General features: G+C 35.8%; 1 protein-coding gene across 1 annotated transcript in view; it reads left to right on the top strand.

Moving 5' to 3' along the window:
• CTNNAL1 (catenin alpha like 1) overlaps positions 1-15,799 on the top strand; it is a 58,849-nt gene that overhangs the window by 30,996 nt on the left and 12,054 nt on the right. The window contains exons 4-11 of the mRNA XM_051812710.1: positions 1,754-1,873; positions 4,073-4,162; positions 4,470-4,640; positions 5,651-5,851; positions 7,730-7,816; positions 11,253-11,411; positions 12,964-13,056; positions 13,370-13,520. Of these exons, the coding sequence (XP_051668670.1) occupies positions 1,754-1,873; positions 4,073-4,162; positions 4,470-4,640; positions 5,651-5,851; positions 7,730-7,816; positions 11,253-11,411; positions 12,964-13,056; positions 13,370-13,520 (1,072 nt within the window). The remainder of the gene's footprint in view (positions 1-1,753; positions 1,874-4,072; positions 4,163-4,469; positions 4,641-5,650; positions 5,852-7,729; positions 7,817-11,252; positions 11,412-12,963; positions 13,057-13,369; positions 13,521-15,799) is intronic.

The following is a 15,799-nucleotide window of genomic DNA, read 5'->3' as shown; positions in this document are numbered from 1 at the left end:
TCTTGTATTTAAAAATGTACATTTTCATTACTATCTGCGTGTTCCATGTTGAAGAACTTTTAAAATGAAAAATTATGAAGACATCACGGGTATTTTGCATTGTAGCAGCTTCTTGAATAACCTTTAGACAAATTTAGAGCTGTCTGTACAATTTCTTGGAATGTCAGCTCTGCCTGGGATGTCTAGAATTATTAGATGTAATGGAAATGCATGTGCTTTCACTGAAATTTTTATTTGACGAGGTTTGTCATGAGAGAAACACTTGCTCTAGGGTAACTGTAACAGGGTTGTTTGCAACCAAGACCATACTCATGAAATACTATACTTGCTTAAAACAAGAACAGTAGATCATAATTAATCTTTTGTCCATTTTTAGTAGAGAAAGTTGGAGTTCAACTTGTATGTTTTCTCTTTTCTCTGCGCTTTCTTTTCTACATCCTCATTCTCCCAATCCTGTGGTTCTCTCCTTCCACTCTCATACTGCTATTTTCACATCTTTCTCTTTGTGCACCTTCCTTCCAAGTTCTTTATATTCCATCCTTACTCGTAACATCAACACATGAATCAGGAAAGTCCTTATTCTACAGTCTTTGTGGAACTGGCTGCATAACATAATATACTCAGACAGATACTGAGGTCTAATATTGCACGATAAAGCAGTCAGTTCCACAGTAGTCACAGGATTTAGTAGTTTATAGCTGAGACTGAGCAGCTGCTCTACCACAAAGGAACAGGTGTTTCTAGGAGAGTTCGCCAAAGGTAGCTTGTCATAATCCAGAATATAGACTGGTTTTTTTAGTTCAGGCATAGGAAAGGAAGAATAACTCGAAGTTTCTCCCTTTAAATTTCAGTTTGTTGAATTTTTATGTGGTATCTTGTCTCCAGTGTGAAAAACAATAAAGAACTGCCTTGACTGTTTTCACTTCTGAAGACTTTTAATGGATTTGAAAGGTCACTTTGAGATTAGCAAGTATATGTCTAACCTGAAAAACCCTGATGTTAATCTCTGTTATAAACCATATTGTAGTGACTTCACAGGATAGCTTCAGTAATCAGTAATTTATAAGCTATATGATAATTTTTGCTGAATGTTTTTAAAAAATGCTGATTTTACATGCTTTAATGTATTGTGAGTAAGAACTTGATACAACTTGGATATATTTAGTTCTTTGTTTTATAAACAACTAATAAAAATCTCCAAAGTTAGAGAAAATTGCTACGGATAGTATAAAACTATGTATTAACTAATTTCTAACTTTTTTGTTTACTTTTGTTGAATTCTGTTGCCCTTTTTTTTAGTGCACAGAGCCATTGAAACACCTGCCTTTGCAACTGTGGTTTTAGACTTTGAAAGTTATGCATCTGAAATTGAGCTTTGAAATTGAGAGTTACAACACGGATATAATGTGCATATTAATTTCAAACACTTGTTACTGTCATATTAAATTTAAATACACGTTTTTCCTAAATCTGGAAGCTGAATCCTGTAATACTGTCAGTCTTGATACTGGGAGAAATGAAGACAGTGTTTTCTGAGGGCTGACAACAGGTTTACTCATTTTGAATGAAGCATGATTATTAATTTACACTTGATTTCCATCTGTTGAGTTATTAATGCTTAAATAGTAACAAAATATATGCATTTTAAACTACACTATTTAGAAGTTCCTGTAAATAGTAGTATTCCTAGGTTAATAATAACACTTTCTGTTTAGCATCTTGATGATTTGCAGTATTTTCCCTTATCTTGCAGGTTCTTGCAACAATGGAACAACTAGAAAAAGTTAGTAGTTTCCAGGAGTTTGTACAAATATTCAGCCAGTTTGGAAATGAAATGGTAGAGTTTGCCCATTTAACTGGAGATCGTCAAAATGTAAGTATTAATAAAAGGTTGTGAGGGATGTTGTACACTGTAATTTTCATCTTATTATCTGAAAGATTTGAGTTCTTCTGGGATGATTAATGAAACAGAACAATTGCTGGTGTCCTGTCTCTGGAACCTAACCTGTCCTTGCTCCACCCAAAGTACATCTTTTGATTTTAAAGCTCAGCCTGAGAAATATCACTGCATTATTTGATCTGCATATCTTCCAGATGCCTGGTTGCATGTTATTTGTGGTGTCCTTTGCTTTCAATCCCTGTCTTTTGACTCTAACTTTTTTGGCTCTTTACATTGGTAGAGAATTTTTCTGTTGTTACTTGACAGAAATATTTGATGTGTGCACACAGTGAAGGGACTTGAAAGCAGAGTAATTATTTTAGAAAACTCCAAACATGAAATCCTTAGATTCTAATAAAGCATCTGCTTGGTGGCTTTTTAGGGTTTGTCTTTCATTATTATTATTGAATATTTTTCTAGGTTTAGGTCAAAACCTTCTTGTGTTAGGGCAATGATTTTTTTAGTTCTCACATGCAGCTACTCTATCAAAACCTTTCATTCATGCAGGAAGCTTTTTTCCCTGCAACTTCCTTATAAATAAAGGGTTTGCTGTGAGGCTTAAGACTTCTGCTGTGAGCTCAGATTGCTTTCCCTTGGCAATCCAATCCCCTATTCAGAATTGAACCAGGGTTTGGTATAGATATACAGAGTCCCTAATATCCAGCAAATTTCAGAATTCAGTTTGTATAAACAATTGACCAGCCTCATGTGTTCCCTTTTACTGTTGATGTGTGCTGAGTCTGCTAAGTACATGCGCAGTCTCGAAGAACCATTTCTCGGAAAGCTGCATATAATTAAAGGAAATTAACTCTCTCCTTGGAAATTAACTCTATTTTTCCCTAAAGTATTGATAGCAGTTGTGCCTTTAAAAGGGAAAGATGCATTACTAGTAAGTGATACTATTTTCAACTGTTTTGGGTTTTCAGTGTTAACTCATCTTCTGCTTTCCCCTCCTTTCCTACTTGACTCTTTTGGAAAGACTGTTTTATTACCACTTTTTAAATTATGTCTGCTTTCTCGATATACTCAGTTTACAATGTGTAGGCTGATATGTGGCATTGCTAGTCCTGTTGTGAGGAAATATCCCTCAAAGTACTTTTAAGTATGCTGGAAACTCCTGAGTACCATCAGAATTATCAGAGTGTAATGTCAGAATTTCAGAAATTAACTGTTTTGTCGTTTGATTGGTTTTTGGTTTTTGTTTGGGTTTTTTTTAATGTGGTGATTTTGATCTTAAAAGATTTTCTGTAGTTGCTAAATACAAATTTTATAAAAATGTCAAAACAGATTGCTGCAGTGATTTATCTGTGTGCCTTTTTTTTAATGTAGTCGCATTAATGTAAACTGTTCCCTTTTCAGCCAGTCCCATTCAGTTGACTCAGATAGCACTCAGCTATCTTTGTGAGCAGTGAGAAGATTGTACTTGTAGCTTTCAAAGTTCTTCCTATTGCTAGACATCCTTCTATGCTGAGGGATTCATGTCTTGCCCTCTTCCCCTACATCCCAGTGTGGTGTCTAAACTCTTCCGTTTTGATGAACTTTGCTGGGGGGTTAGTTCAGTTTTGCAGGTATATCCATCTCCCTGGACAGTTCTTGATAAGTTTATGTACTCAATGCAGAGCAATACAGAAGAATTGCTTTTTTAGCCTGTCAAGACTTTCTTTATTACTGGTATGTAGCAAATACAACACTCAAGTAGAAAAAAGATTTAGTTTATATTTCCTTCACTGCAGTACGATGAAAAGCAGATGTTCTCTGCCTCTGCCTTACCCTTTTTCCCATTTCAGAAAATATTTTCAGTCAGGTATTCTTTTCCCATCCTTTTTCTGTTTTATGAATAATGCTATATGGTAAAGATAGCAAAATTAGCAACAGTTTACATAACATGCTCTGAGATCTTCCTTCTTTGAAATCTGAATTGAATAGAGCCAAGAATAAATGTATAAATTAAAATCTCTCTGAAAAGCAAGTTCTAGATCATGAGTTAGGCTGAAAATAGCAATTGTCAGACACTGGGAAGCCTTCTCACAACCCATTCATCTGCTAGAAAGTTTCCTTTTTCCAATCTCACAAGCAGTTAGTATTTTAGATACTGTGTATTATTCAGGTCATTTTCTTTCTTTTGATGTTTAGGATTTGAAGGATGAAAAGAAAAAGGCTAGAATGGCAGCATCTAGGGCTGTTCTTGAGAAGTGCACCATGATGCTCCTGACTGCTTCAAAGGTGAGTGAGTATGTGCACTCTTACACAACTTGGCTAAATCACAGAGCATGACATCTGGCAGGATATCCAGCTCTCCTCTCTCAGCCCCAGTTTAAACTTCATGCTAAAGAAGGGTGTAAGACTAAAGAATGGGTAAAGAAAACCTTTATATTCTCAGTAGTGGTGTGAATTCTACTTAACAGCAGTTTAACAGAAAGAATTCGTAATATTCTAACACATTCCTTAGACTTGCCTTAATAGGAAGCTTTCATTTCAATATACTGCATGTGTACTCTTTCATAATAGTTACTTAACTTTCTTTAAAAAGACTTGTCTGCGGCATCCAGACTGTGAATCTGCTCGCATTAACAAAGATGGAGTGTTTCATCGGATGAGACTAGCTTTGGAACAGGTAATAGAAATTGTAACTGACTCACGACCAAATGGAGAAAATGAAATGGCCCCCATCAGCATATATTCTGGCATCAAAGAATTCAAGGTGAGAGTAGAAATTATATTGTTTTCTACAGCCAATAAAGTACCTCGTAACCAGGATTTTAGGGGGAAAAAAAGTAGTTTTTAAATGTAAAATGGTGGAGCTGCATCTCTTCAACAGTGTTAACTTAAATAACTGTCCCAAAATGTTAGAGAATCTGACAAGAAGGGACTATAATTTCAAAGTCATTGCCAAAATACACCTCATGATACTTGCCATATCCTTTTGAATCAGTATGCATTCAGAACTCTAATGTTTTGTTGAGGTGATGCCTTGACGTTGAATAAACTGAAGTATCAGGATCTGATCAGACCTTCATTAAAATAGTTGTTGTTCAAGAATTCTTACTTAGTAAAACTGCAGACAAAAATATTCATACAAACATTTAGAAGAACAAGCTGTCATTCAAAGGAAATGTTCTGAATTGAAATTTATCTTGTAGCTCAGGGGTTTTTTTTCCTCATAAAGGCGTTTTTAAATTTCATACTCTGTTAAGAACAGTTAATGAACACCACGTCTTACTGCTTTTGAGCCTGTCACTTTGATTTAATTTATTTACTTATCTATTTCCCCCTTTAGAATTCAATTGAAATTTTTGCAGTGTGCCTCAAAGTATTCAATTTGCTACATACAAAGTTTTAGAAAACTACTCAAAATAGATTACATGGATGTACAAAGATCAAACAAAATTGGAATGCACATTTAATTTCTGAAACTTACTAAAGTTAGAAACTTTTTATTGACAGCAGTAGAACAGTGATGTATTTGCTGTTACTCCTGGTAAGTGGCCAGTAATTTGCTGATGGCATTATCACTTTAAAGAAATTATCCCAAACCTCAAACTGGAGGTCTGGGCACAAGCAGATTGTTGGATTACTTTGAAAATAAGTGAATAACTAAAGAAAGCATTGAGGAGAAAAATAAAATGTAAAATGATGCCTCTGCTTTCTGCATTTGCATCGCAACTGTATGATCACATAAATTCTCAAGGAATTTATATGCTTCTTTTTCAGAATAAGGTGGAGGGTCTTCGTGAGAATCTTTATTTTCTCTCAAAAGAGAACCTTTCGACAATGCTGGAAGTTATCCTGGAACATACAGAAGACTTCACAGACTCTGCCTATACCAGTCATGAGCACAGAGAACACATTTTGGAGCTGTCTAAACAGGCTAAAATGGAACTAGAGCAGCTGGTTTCAGTGTGGATGCAAGCTGTAAGAGCTTTTTAGCAAAGTAAATCTTTTCACCTCTACTTTGGAAAGAAATTTTTGATGCAGTCTTTCTTCTGTTCTGGGAAGAGAGAACTGAGTGTATTCCTCACAGTGAGAGCTGATCAAGGAAGCCACAGTTTGTTCTGTGCCTTCTGCAACTTGGATATGTTCTGTCCTCCCCTTGCCCCAGTGTCATTGCTTCATTGATTCTTTGATGGCTAAATTAGGCTACTGGTGGCAGTAGACTAATTTTAAAGAAGCTGTAATTGGAAACAAGGCAGTGAACTAAAGTATCATTGTGCAGTCTTAAACAGTTAGGTATTCTGTTGGAGTAGTTCAGAGATTTCAGTTGTCTTGATCCCATAGCAGTGACCACAGTTTTATTTCCTGTTTTTAACAGAATATTGAAAACAGTTAAACTATTGGAAAGGGAAACACTCTAAAAAATTGACTTGATTTTTTTAATTCTTGTGGAGAGAGGAAGAGACACTAAGACTTACAAGCTATTTTTTTACATGATTTAAATGATGGGAGTTTTTCTTTTTAGAGAAGAAGCATGTTAAGCCTCTCTCTTGTCATTTGTCTTACTTATTCCTTGAAGATGATAGAAGATACATGCAAAAGAGAGAGGAAAAGCAGAGATGGAAAATGCAGTTTCTGGTTTTGATGCTGACTTGCTTTCAGTCTTGCTTCTGGGAAACATATAGCACAAAATCTTACCAACATTATGAAATATGGCAGATGTGTACTAGTATAGGATACTTACTTAATTGAGTGTATTACTTATGAGAAAGCATTTTTGTTCCTTTTTATCTCTTTGAATCAGATACTGCAGTCAGGTGTTCTTAACACAGTAGTGCAGTTTGAAGGGCATATAAATCTTACTGATATAACAGAATATTGTTATGACAAACAAGACACATATAGAATATTAGTTGCATAGACACCTTTAACTATAGAAACTAAACCTGTGTTTAGCTTGTTGTTGGTTGTTAGCCCTGGTAGGCAGCTGTGTAAACACTGCTCAGCAATAACTAACACATCCCCATGTTGTCAGCACTGTTTTTATCACAAATCCAAAGCAGCACCATGCCAGATTTATGAAGAAAATTAATTCTATCCCAGCCAAAACTAGGACACTTGGGTATTTCTAAGCTCTATTACTGGTGGAAAATGATCACCTCTAAATAATTTACATGCTATGTTTCAAGTGATAGAAATGAGAGCCTTGTACTAGATTATGCATATATATGATCCATGAAGATACTTGGGCATGCACGTGTGTGCTTATGCTTTAAGTATTTTTATTGATAAATAACCCAACCTAGCTGTGCCTAAAGACACAGTAGCAGATAAAATAGCATCAGCTCACTGAAATGGCTATTTAGGTTCAGCTCAATAGCTTCATTGGAGGGTGAATATTTTCTCAAGGACTCCTGAGAGTCTCTTTTTATAATTCAATATAGAACATTTGGTATAACATTTTAGGTATCACTTCATTTTAAAAGGGTGTTTATCTTTAAAAAAAAAAAAGCCTTAAACTCTTGTTTTACTCTAGGCTGGTTAGACAGATTTTAGGAACTTGGCAAGCTTAAGGAAATCCTTTTCCTGAAGAAAAGCTCAGTGAGACTTAGAAATAAATTGCTGTTGAATGGAAGCAGTCAATTAGATTGAACCACTATTATTTTTAGTTTTAATTTTGTGACGAATGTTTCTATAAAAGAATTTTAGGATATACACAGGATGTGCAAAGGAGTGCATTTCATCTGGAAGGAAAAGGCCATCTTCTAAAGCTCCTTGAACTAATGACACATGACATGAAGGTGGGTTTTGCTGGGGTTTTTGTCTAATGTCTTGTTCGTTGCTTTCTTTGGCTTGTAGCAAAACCAGAAGACAAAGGATCTCATGGAAGACTTGGAAGTAGCCATTCTAAAAACATGCCAGTGCATGAATGAACTTAAAAGAGAGGTAAGTGTAGCTTAAGCAAGATAAATTGAGTTTGGATTTTTTACTTGTTATATGTGAAGTTGTAAAATGGTATCCTGCACCCAAAAAGGCTAATATCTATTTATAGAAAAGAGTAGCTACATCAGAATTACATCAGGGAGCTATTATCTTCTCTGACCTTACTGATTAGAAATCCGTTGGATACATGGGCTCATTGCTAACTGACAAAAAAGAAGTGTTTGGAAGTAAGTACTATGCATATAATCATTGCTTTAAATGTAAAGGCAAAGTTTCCTTGGGGATTTGTGTGTCACCATTTTAAACACTTTTTCTTTTAGTGTGCACCTAAATCAATAAATTACATTTGCAGTTTGTTTGTACTTAACCTGTTCTATTGATTTCTATAGCAGAAATGTGTTATGTCAGTGCCTTAAACTGGAGTTTTTTCTCTGCTGTTGGCAGCTGTGTATGTGCCTGTTGTAAATCATGTTTCTTTTCCTAAATGCAAGCATGCTGGAGGTCAGCTTACATATACACATAGAATAGCTGCCTTGGTACTTGGGATGGACTGCATTTGCTGATCAGGGTCTTCCCCCTTTCTGGTAAGGAGTAGCATTGCTGCCTTATCTGTTACACAGATTTGAGTCAAATACAGAATTACTGGTTTCTGGCAGCTTCCTGAATATTTGCAGATCATTCAGATATCTTTTCAACTGCTTCAAATTACTGTTCTTTTAAACAGATGGAGAAATGAAGACTAAGAACAGTGAGGGTTTCAACACAGAGCAGTGCAAAGATCTTAGGGAAGCATGGTGAACTTATTAGGCTGAGCTGTCAGGTGCTGTAACTGGAAAACCTCAACTGCTCAAAAAATCATGCTCCTTTTTTTTTAATATAGATGAAATGAGAAATTTTGTCTTCTGGATTACAGTTCCTGCAGCTGTCCTGAAGATTTAAACAGTGCTTTGAATCCATTTCAGTTTCAGTAAAGTGCTTTGCACTTCTGCTGTTAGGCAGCATGTTGGGCTCCCAGAAAGTGGAGGGTACATAATTTGTGCTCTTTGATTAACAGTTTGTAATGTGGTCACCATTATGTAGAAAGTCGGTCACAGAGCTTTTCCAAAGTGGCATTCAGCTACTTTAACTGTAAGATTATAATTTCTGAGTAACATCATTCCTGGGTGCTGAATGGGGTAGAAGGGATGATTCCCAGTCAAATTAGTATGCAGCTGTGTAATTTCATAGATTGTAAAGCCACAGGTGGCTGGAATATGGTATGTGGAAGAAATAATTAATATCTTGTATTTTCTTGCAGCTCTGTAAATGTAAATGTTAACACATCATCCTGCCCACAGGTTTATATTTATGAAAATGTCATGCAGCAAAGACTACACATGTACCACACTTAAGTTAAAGAACTTTGTCAGGTGACAAAAATAGAAAATTATGTTCTGTAAACCAGCTAACAAAGGTGGCATAAAATACAAAATGGTGGGTTACCTCTGCCCTGTGATGTAGCTCCGTATTAAAAGCAATGCAGGTGAAAACATAGCATGCCGTTTTAGGAATTGTGGAGCAAATTGAGTGGGTGTGGATTTCTAAACCCACAAATCCTCTGTTATTTGCTTTGTTGACTTATAGAGTCGAAAAGCTTGCTTTAGTAAGAGCCATTTTAAAATGCACGGGATTGATGCTATGCTTAGAAGTAAGTTTAGAGTATTATGTCATTTTTGTTGTTCTCTCTGTAGTGATTGAATTGATCCCAAAGTAGCCATGCTTCTTTACATGACTGAGGAGGACTGTCCTGTCAGGGGTACTGCAGTGTATCAGTCAGCAACCAGGATCTCACTGGTAAAATGAAAGTATTATGACTCTAATTAAAAAGCTTTTGAGAGCCTGAGTGGCTGAGAACACAAGACAGCCTTGTTAAAAGTAGTTCTTTCCCATCTCTGTCTCTTTATGGAAGAAACGAAAGTTACATTCATTCCTTGAGATGATTTTCCTGCTAATGATCAGAGACAGCATTAACTAGAAGTATATTTCTGTCTTAGATCATGATGAAAAGAATCTCTAATGAAAAGGTAATCTCTATGTAGCCTATATATAAATGAGAATTGCCAGTTCCCACTTCAACATTACAAGCCTTTCACATATCCTTTCTTCCGAGCTGACTTCATTTCTGAGATTAGTGGTTTGTGCTAATTTTTAATGCCATGCAGGCAACATTATATAAATAGTTTATAGCAGGTTGTCATAGCTGTTTTCTTTCCTCTCTAAAAACAGTTGTGGCAGGTTTTGAGGCAGTAATTCAGCTGTCTTTTGTGAAACTAAAAAACAAATGCAGAGAAAGTTAATTCTGGGTACACTGTACTGCCAAGGGAAAGGGGTAAAAATAAATAGAGTCCAATGAAATAAAAAACCCAGCATATCATTACAGTAAATATTCCCTTCTCTACAGCATCAGTTTCAAGCTCATTGCATTCGTAAGAGCTTGAAAAATACTTTCCTTGATCAGCCAAGTTGTTCTATATTCAGCGTAGTCTAGCAAAGTGAGTGCAATATTACAAGACTCATAATAGTCTTATGAGCATAAGAGTACTCTTCTCTTTCTAAAGAGGTTGCTGTTTTGGTTTTACCTCTGTTCTTAAGGGCACAGGTAAACCTCCTGACTGGTTACTAGAACTAGCAGCAGCTGTCATTGATAGCTGTTGTCAAGCAGAGTCCTTCACAGCACAATTTCAGCACATCTGTGAGTCTGAAAGTGTGTCTGGATCTAGGGATGTGTTTAAAGTAGAACCTTCTTTCTTCTTGGTAGCGTGAGTGTTTGAGACTTCTCCAAGACCCATCTCCTTGTAGAAAAGGTGGTTTTTACTTTCCTAAGGCTGTGTCACAAGCTATATAACTGTCAAGCTTTTCTTTGCACCACTGATAATTCTAATTTCTAATGTATTATAAATTCATATGTTGTGTGGCTTCAGTCTGATTCACACAGTTTAATGTGTGTTCTTTATGAAAAGTGCAGTGGACATTGTTCCTTGCTTATGCTGAACTTGGTGACCCACAGATTCATGCACCTGTTTTTTCCCTATCTGTAACATAATCAGAAAGCAGCAGTGTGGTAACTTCATGTCCTCATTTTACCTAGCTGCTGTTTTGTTTCCCTCCATATTCGATTGTGAGGTTGTTGGTTTTGGTTATTTTTTTTGTTCTGTTTTTTTGGGGGGTTTTATTGTTTTGCAGTGGTTTGTTGTTTTTTTTTTAGTGCCGTGCATTTTACCTTTGTACTTTGAATAGTAATAGAAGAAATAAAACCCAAGATAATAAGCAAGCTGTATATGAGCTTTCATAGCAGTAAAATTTTGCTTCTTGGAAAAATCAGTATGTCTTTTGTTTGACTTCGTACTGAATTAATTTTTTTTCCTTCCATGGTTTATCTCTCCTTTTAATGCTACTCAAGGTCCACAGTGCAGCAACATCTTTGGCAGCAGATCTTCTAAAATACCATACAGATCATATGGTTCTCAAAGCATTAAAAATCACAGGAGTAGAAGGAAATCTTGAAGCTGTAGCAGAATATACTTGCAAGCTATCAGAGCAGAAAGAACAACTTGTTGAGGTGAGTTCACAACACCTTTCACTGTGTAAGACACTTAGAAAATGAGTGGCTGGATTTGCATCAATCTGTTCTTTAAGAAGGCTTTGGTCTGTGTTGGTGGGGTTTTTTTTTAACTTTGTTTTCCTGGTATGTTGTTGAATTTTGTATTGTTCTTGGTAGGGTCTGAACCAGAGGTGTCACTGTGGCATACAGGTGTTGTAGAAAGCATATACAGTTGTATCCAATTCTCCTCTTGGATCTAGACTCAATCTGTATGTATATGTTGAGTCTAAAATATTAACAAAAAAATGGGTTTCTAGATCTAAGAAGAGATGATAACCCTTTTCTTTCAAGCAGGAGGCATCTAGCAATAGCTGAATCCAAATATACAATAATGCTGGAAATTATGTGGTAAAGTTTCTTAATTCAGTGAATTTGACCATTTTGAAGGTCTTGTGTCAGTCAAGAAAGCCACTGAAAATCTTTCTCCTTCGTGAAAAGCAGTTTGTATGTTCCATGGACTGATGCATTTATGGTTTTGTACGGTGGTATTCACACATATGAATAAAGAGGACTTCTGAGTACTGAGACATCGTGGTTTGTAGGAGTGGCTGTGGAGAGGATGTCTGCCACCTGTACCTTGTTTTCTGTGAGCTAAGGTACCTGTACAAGTAGGAGACATACAAAGATAGATCACTTTGATCTGAAATATGGGTCATGAAAGCCAGCAGCTGTACTTGCATGGTATCTAATAGTAATTTCTAAAAAAATACACACTATACAGGGCTTGAGGAAGTATAAATAAGCAAAAGCAATACCATTGAACTTCCAGGACTAGCAGATCAATGCTGTGAATTTTTGATTTCAGTTTCAATGTCCCCTTTATCTGTGACTATTTAGTGTTCCAGTGAGACACTGATTTTTGTTTTCAGTCATAACCATGAGGTTTAGTGTTTGCATGTGAGCATTTCTGATGGACAGTGCAGTAGGTTTCATAAGTGCTGTCTCTGTCTTAGAAAATCCTTTTGATCTGAAAAATTCCATGTTCCTTCTTGAGCAAAAGTTCACTCTTAGTCTTAATGAAGAAGAAAAAAAAAAAAGGATGTTAGCTTACTGTGAAAGGAAACAGTATTACTTCCCTAAACTAATTTGATGCTGATTTGCTCAAATATAATTCAGTCCCCTGGATGATGAAAGCCTACATTTTCCACATCATTGCTAATTGCTGAATAAGCCTGCTCTGGTGAAATTATTTAGGCTACAGTATTACCAAGTTCTATACATGTGTGATTGCTTTCAGTTTTATCCTGTCATAAATATGTAAAATTGTTTTTGTTTCATTTTAATTTATTTATTAAGAATTGTGTTTCTCTTGGTGGTTTTCTACACCTTCCAAGTCAGAATTTTTATTGTAAATGCTCCATGAGAAAACACCCAGCTGTGTGGTTCCCTGTAAGTTTCTGGACTGTCAGAAGTTTTTGTTTGTGTGGGTTTTTGCATGTACACCTTTTCTCACTACTAATGAAAGCATATTTTTTACCATTCTTTTCATATTTTTTTTTAAAAAATCTAGATGTGTCGCTTATTGAGGCATGTTTCTGGAACTGAGCCCCTTGAGATTACTTGCATACATGCAGAAGACACCTTTCAGGTCACTGGCCCACAGGTATGTTTAGCTTTCAAATTGACCACTTCTACTAAACATAATACATCAATAAAAATTACTTGTGTGAATTTTTTTGAAATATAATGTTGAACTGTTCAAAGCAGTTCTAAGAAGGAATTACACTTTAATGCTGGGTAGCAGCTAAAAGAACACACAAGGAAGATCACCAAGCCTGCAAATGTCAGATGACTACACTACAAAGACATAATAGTAGCAGTTTAATTTTGTGTTTTGCCTGTGGAGGCATTTGTGAATTCATGTGGAACGCTATGTCCTAGGACTTGCAACAGCAAATGCTTTGTTCTCTGTCCAGATAATTTCTGCTGCAGAAACACTGGCATTACACCCATCTAGCAAGATTGCAAAAGAAAACCTTGAGGTGTTCTGCGAGGCATGGGAGTCTCAACTGAGTGACATGTCTTTATTATTGAGAGAAATCAATGATGTGTTTGAAGGAAGACGAGGTAAGAATGCTGTATGGAAATAGAAAAATGTAGTTTTCAAAACACATGATCTAAGAATTTTAAGTGTGATTTAGGAAATACTGTTTTCTTAAGAGAGGAGTGCAAGAAACAGTTCCACATCCTGTGGGATCTAGGTATCAATACACATTATATTAGTTTTGTATAGATATTGAATCAGGCTGCTTACTGGATTTTCTCAAATAAAAGCAGCCAAAAATTTAAAGGTCTAGTTTTGTGTATGATTAGGTATGTTTAACTTTCTGCACTGTGGTTAGTTCTGGCAAAATCAGATGAACTGTTGAAAGGACACAAATGCATTAGACACAGCTCTTTGCCACCAGTGTCCAGATATTAGGTGTGTAGGGCTTTCATCCCACCTTTTGGTTTGTCTAAGACATATCAGCTCATGAGAGTAAAGATACAACTTAAATTGTGTGACATGTTTAATTAATTTCCTGTATTTTAGCACAATACATATATCCATATATATTCTATACTGTCAGCTTGCCTTGTATTCACTTCATAAAGTAGTGAATGTAGTTATTTGATTTTTAAACTGCTGTCCTTCCTCCTGGATGGAATCTTTGACGACTCTGCACAATCTTGGGATATTTGCTCTGGTTGGTAAGTTTATTGGTATTTGTACAACATGTAGAAGAAAAGCTTGGAATCTTAAGGAGAAAATTCTGTGTTTACTTTTAGCACAGGGTACTTTACCTTTAAAATGGAAGGCATTTTGGTTTTCATTTTTGTCCAACATAATTTTTTCCAGATTATGTCTTTAGTGTAGTCTGTCATACTTCTTGCAGCTATGTGTTTGTTTCAGTCTTTAAGGTATAATACAGATAGAATGTAATATATAATAATACTGAATGTCTTGTATTTTTAAGAGAATTGCTCAGGTTTTAAAGTTTAGAGTTAGTTAAATACAGGGACTTAATTTTTTGTATCTAAGATACAGAAAAAGTAAATCCTTATTCAGGTTAGATGACACTTTATCAGTGATAAAATACTTCATCTTGCTATTAACATGAGACCTATTAACATGAGACCTTTTTCCATTTTTGGAGCTTATTTTGTCAGTTTAACTTTCTGTACTTGATTTTTTGTGTAAGCAGTTCTTTTCTGCCAGCATTGTGAACACAGTAGCAACCAGCCACAGGGTGTAATATTTTAAATTGTTGCTGCTGGTTGCTAAATGAGTGTGTGCCTGAGCCTCAAGACTTGTAGAAGGGAAACATATGTTGAAATTCTAGGTGGGTTTACAATACTTGTGTGTAGCACAGGTTATTGGGAATTTGAGACTTTTGAGAAATACATGATTGTTATCCTACTTGTTCTTCCACCTTGGTCTGGAATGCCACATAAATATATGTAGCAGTCAGAGATTCTGTTTATGGGCCTTTTAACATTCAGCGGGTTTTGGTTTGTTTTGGGAGCCAGGGACATACTCACTTTCTTTAAACATAACATTTTATAAAATGAAACTTAAATAATGGTATTGCTCTATTATTAATGTGTTAGAATAAATTTGGAATTTCTAGGGCTGATAATGCAGTATCTGATTTTTTTCATACAGTGGTCTAGCAGGGTTGAATTGTAACCTTTTTATGTATTTATATCTATCTGTGCGTGTGTACATACATATATATATTGCTATATTTAAAAATAATAGGATGAGAATCATGCAGCCACAGCAAAGCATATACTTGGCTCTCCAAACAAATTGTTCTTGTGAGGTGCCCAGTTTCCTCTGTAGTTAGTAACTTTCTCTTGGGGCTGTTGATGGCAGATAACACATTTCCCATAAATGGTACTTTCCACTTTCTTTAAAAGCATCATTTCACAAGGGCAACCCAATGTCATTGCTTGAAGGAGAGAAAAGAAAATGGATAGGTGTTGGAGGCTATCTCATGCGTAGACCTAGTTGAAGACTACCTTCTCCTGTTTGGCATAGTCAGATGAGTCTGTTTTATTAGCATCTCTCATTTCCTTAGTCTTTCAGCATAAATTGTTCTGATACCACCACTGGTAAGATACTAAGTGTAGCTTATGTTCTCTATATGGCCTCAGGTACATTAGGCCTTGCATTGCCAAAACAATGCTTAAGAGATCATGTCTCCATTTTCCTTGTCTTTTGGACCTACCTAGTAGGGACCTTCTCTCTGAATCTGATTTGTTTCATATTAGCCATCAGTTATCTCCTTAGAAGTAATTTGGTCTCCTATATCCACCCATCTTTTACAAAGTTTTCCTTTGTATTGTGAGCTAATCTGGTT

Source organism: Manacus candei, unplaced genomic scaffold, assembly GCF_025592945.1.
Source record: "Manacus candei isolate 608988 ecotype Guabito, Panama unplaced genomic scaffold, ASM2559294v1 h1tg000088l, whole genome shotgun sequence".
NCBI classification, from domain to species: domain Eukaryota; kingdom Metazoa; phylum Chordata; class Aves; order Passeriformes; family Pipridae; genus Manacus; species Manacus candei.
This window is presented reverse-complemented; position numbering and strand designations above follow the sequence as displayed.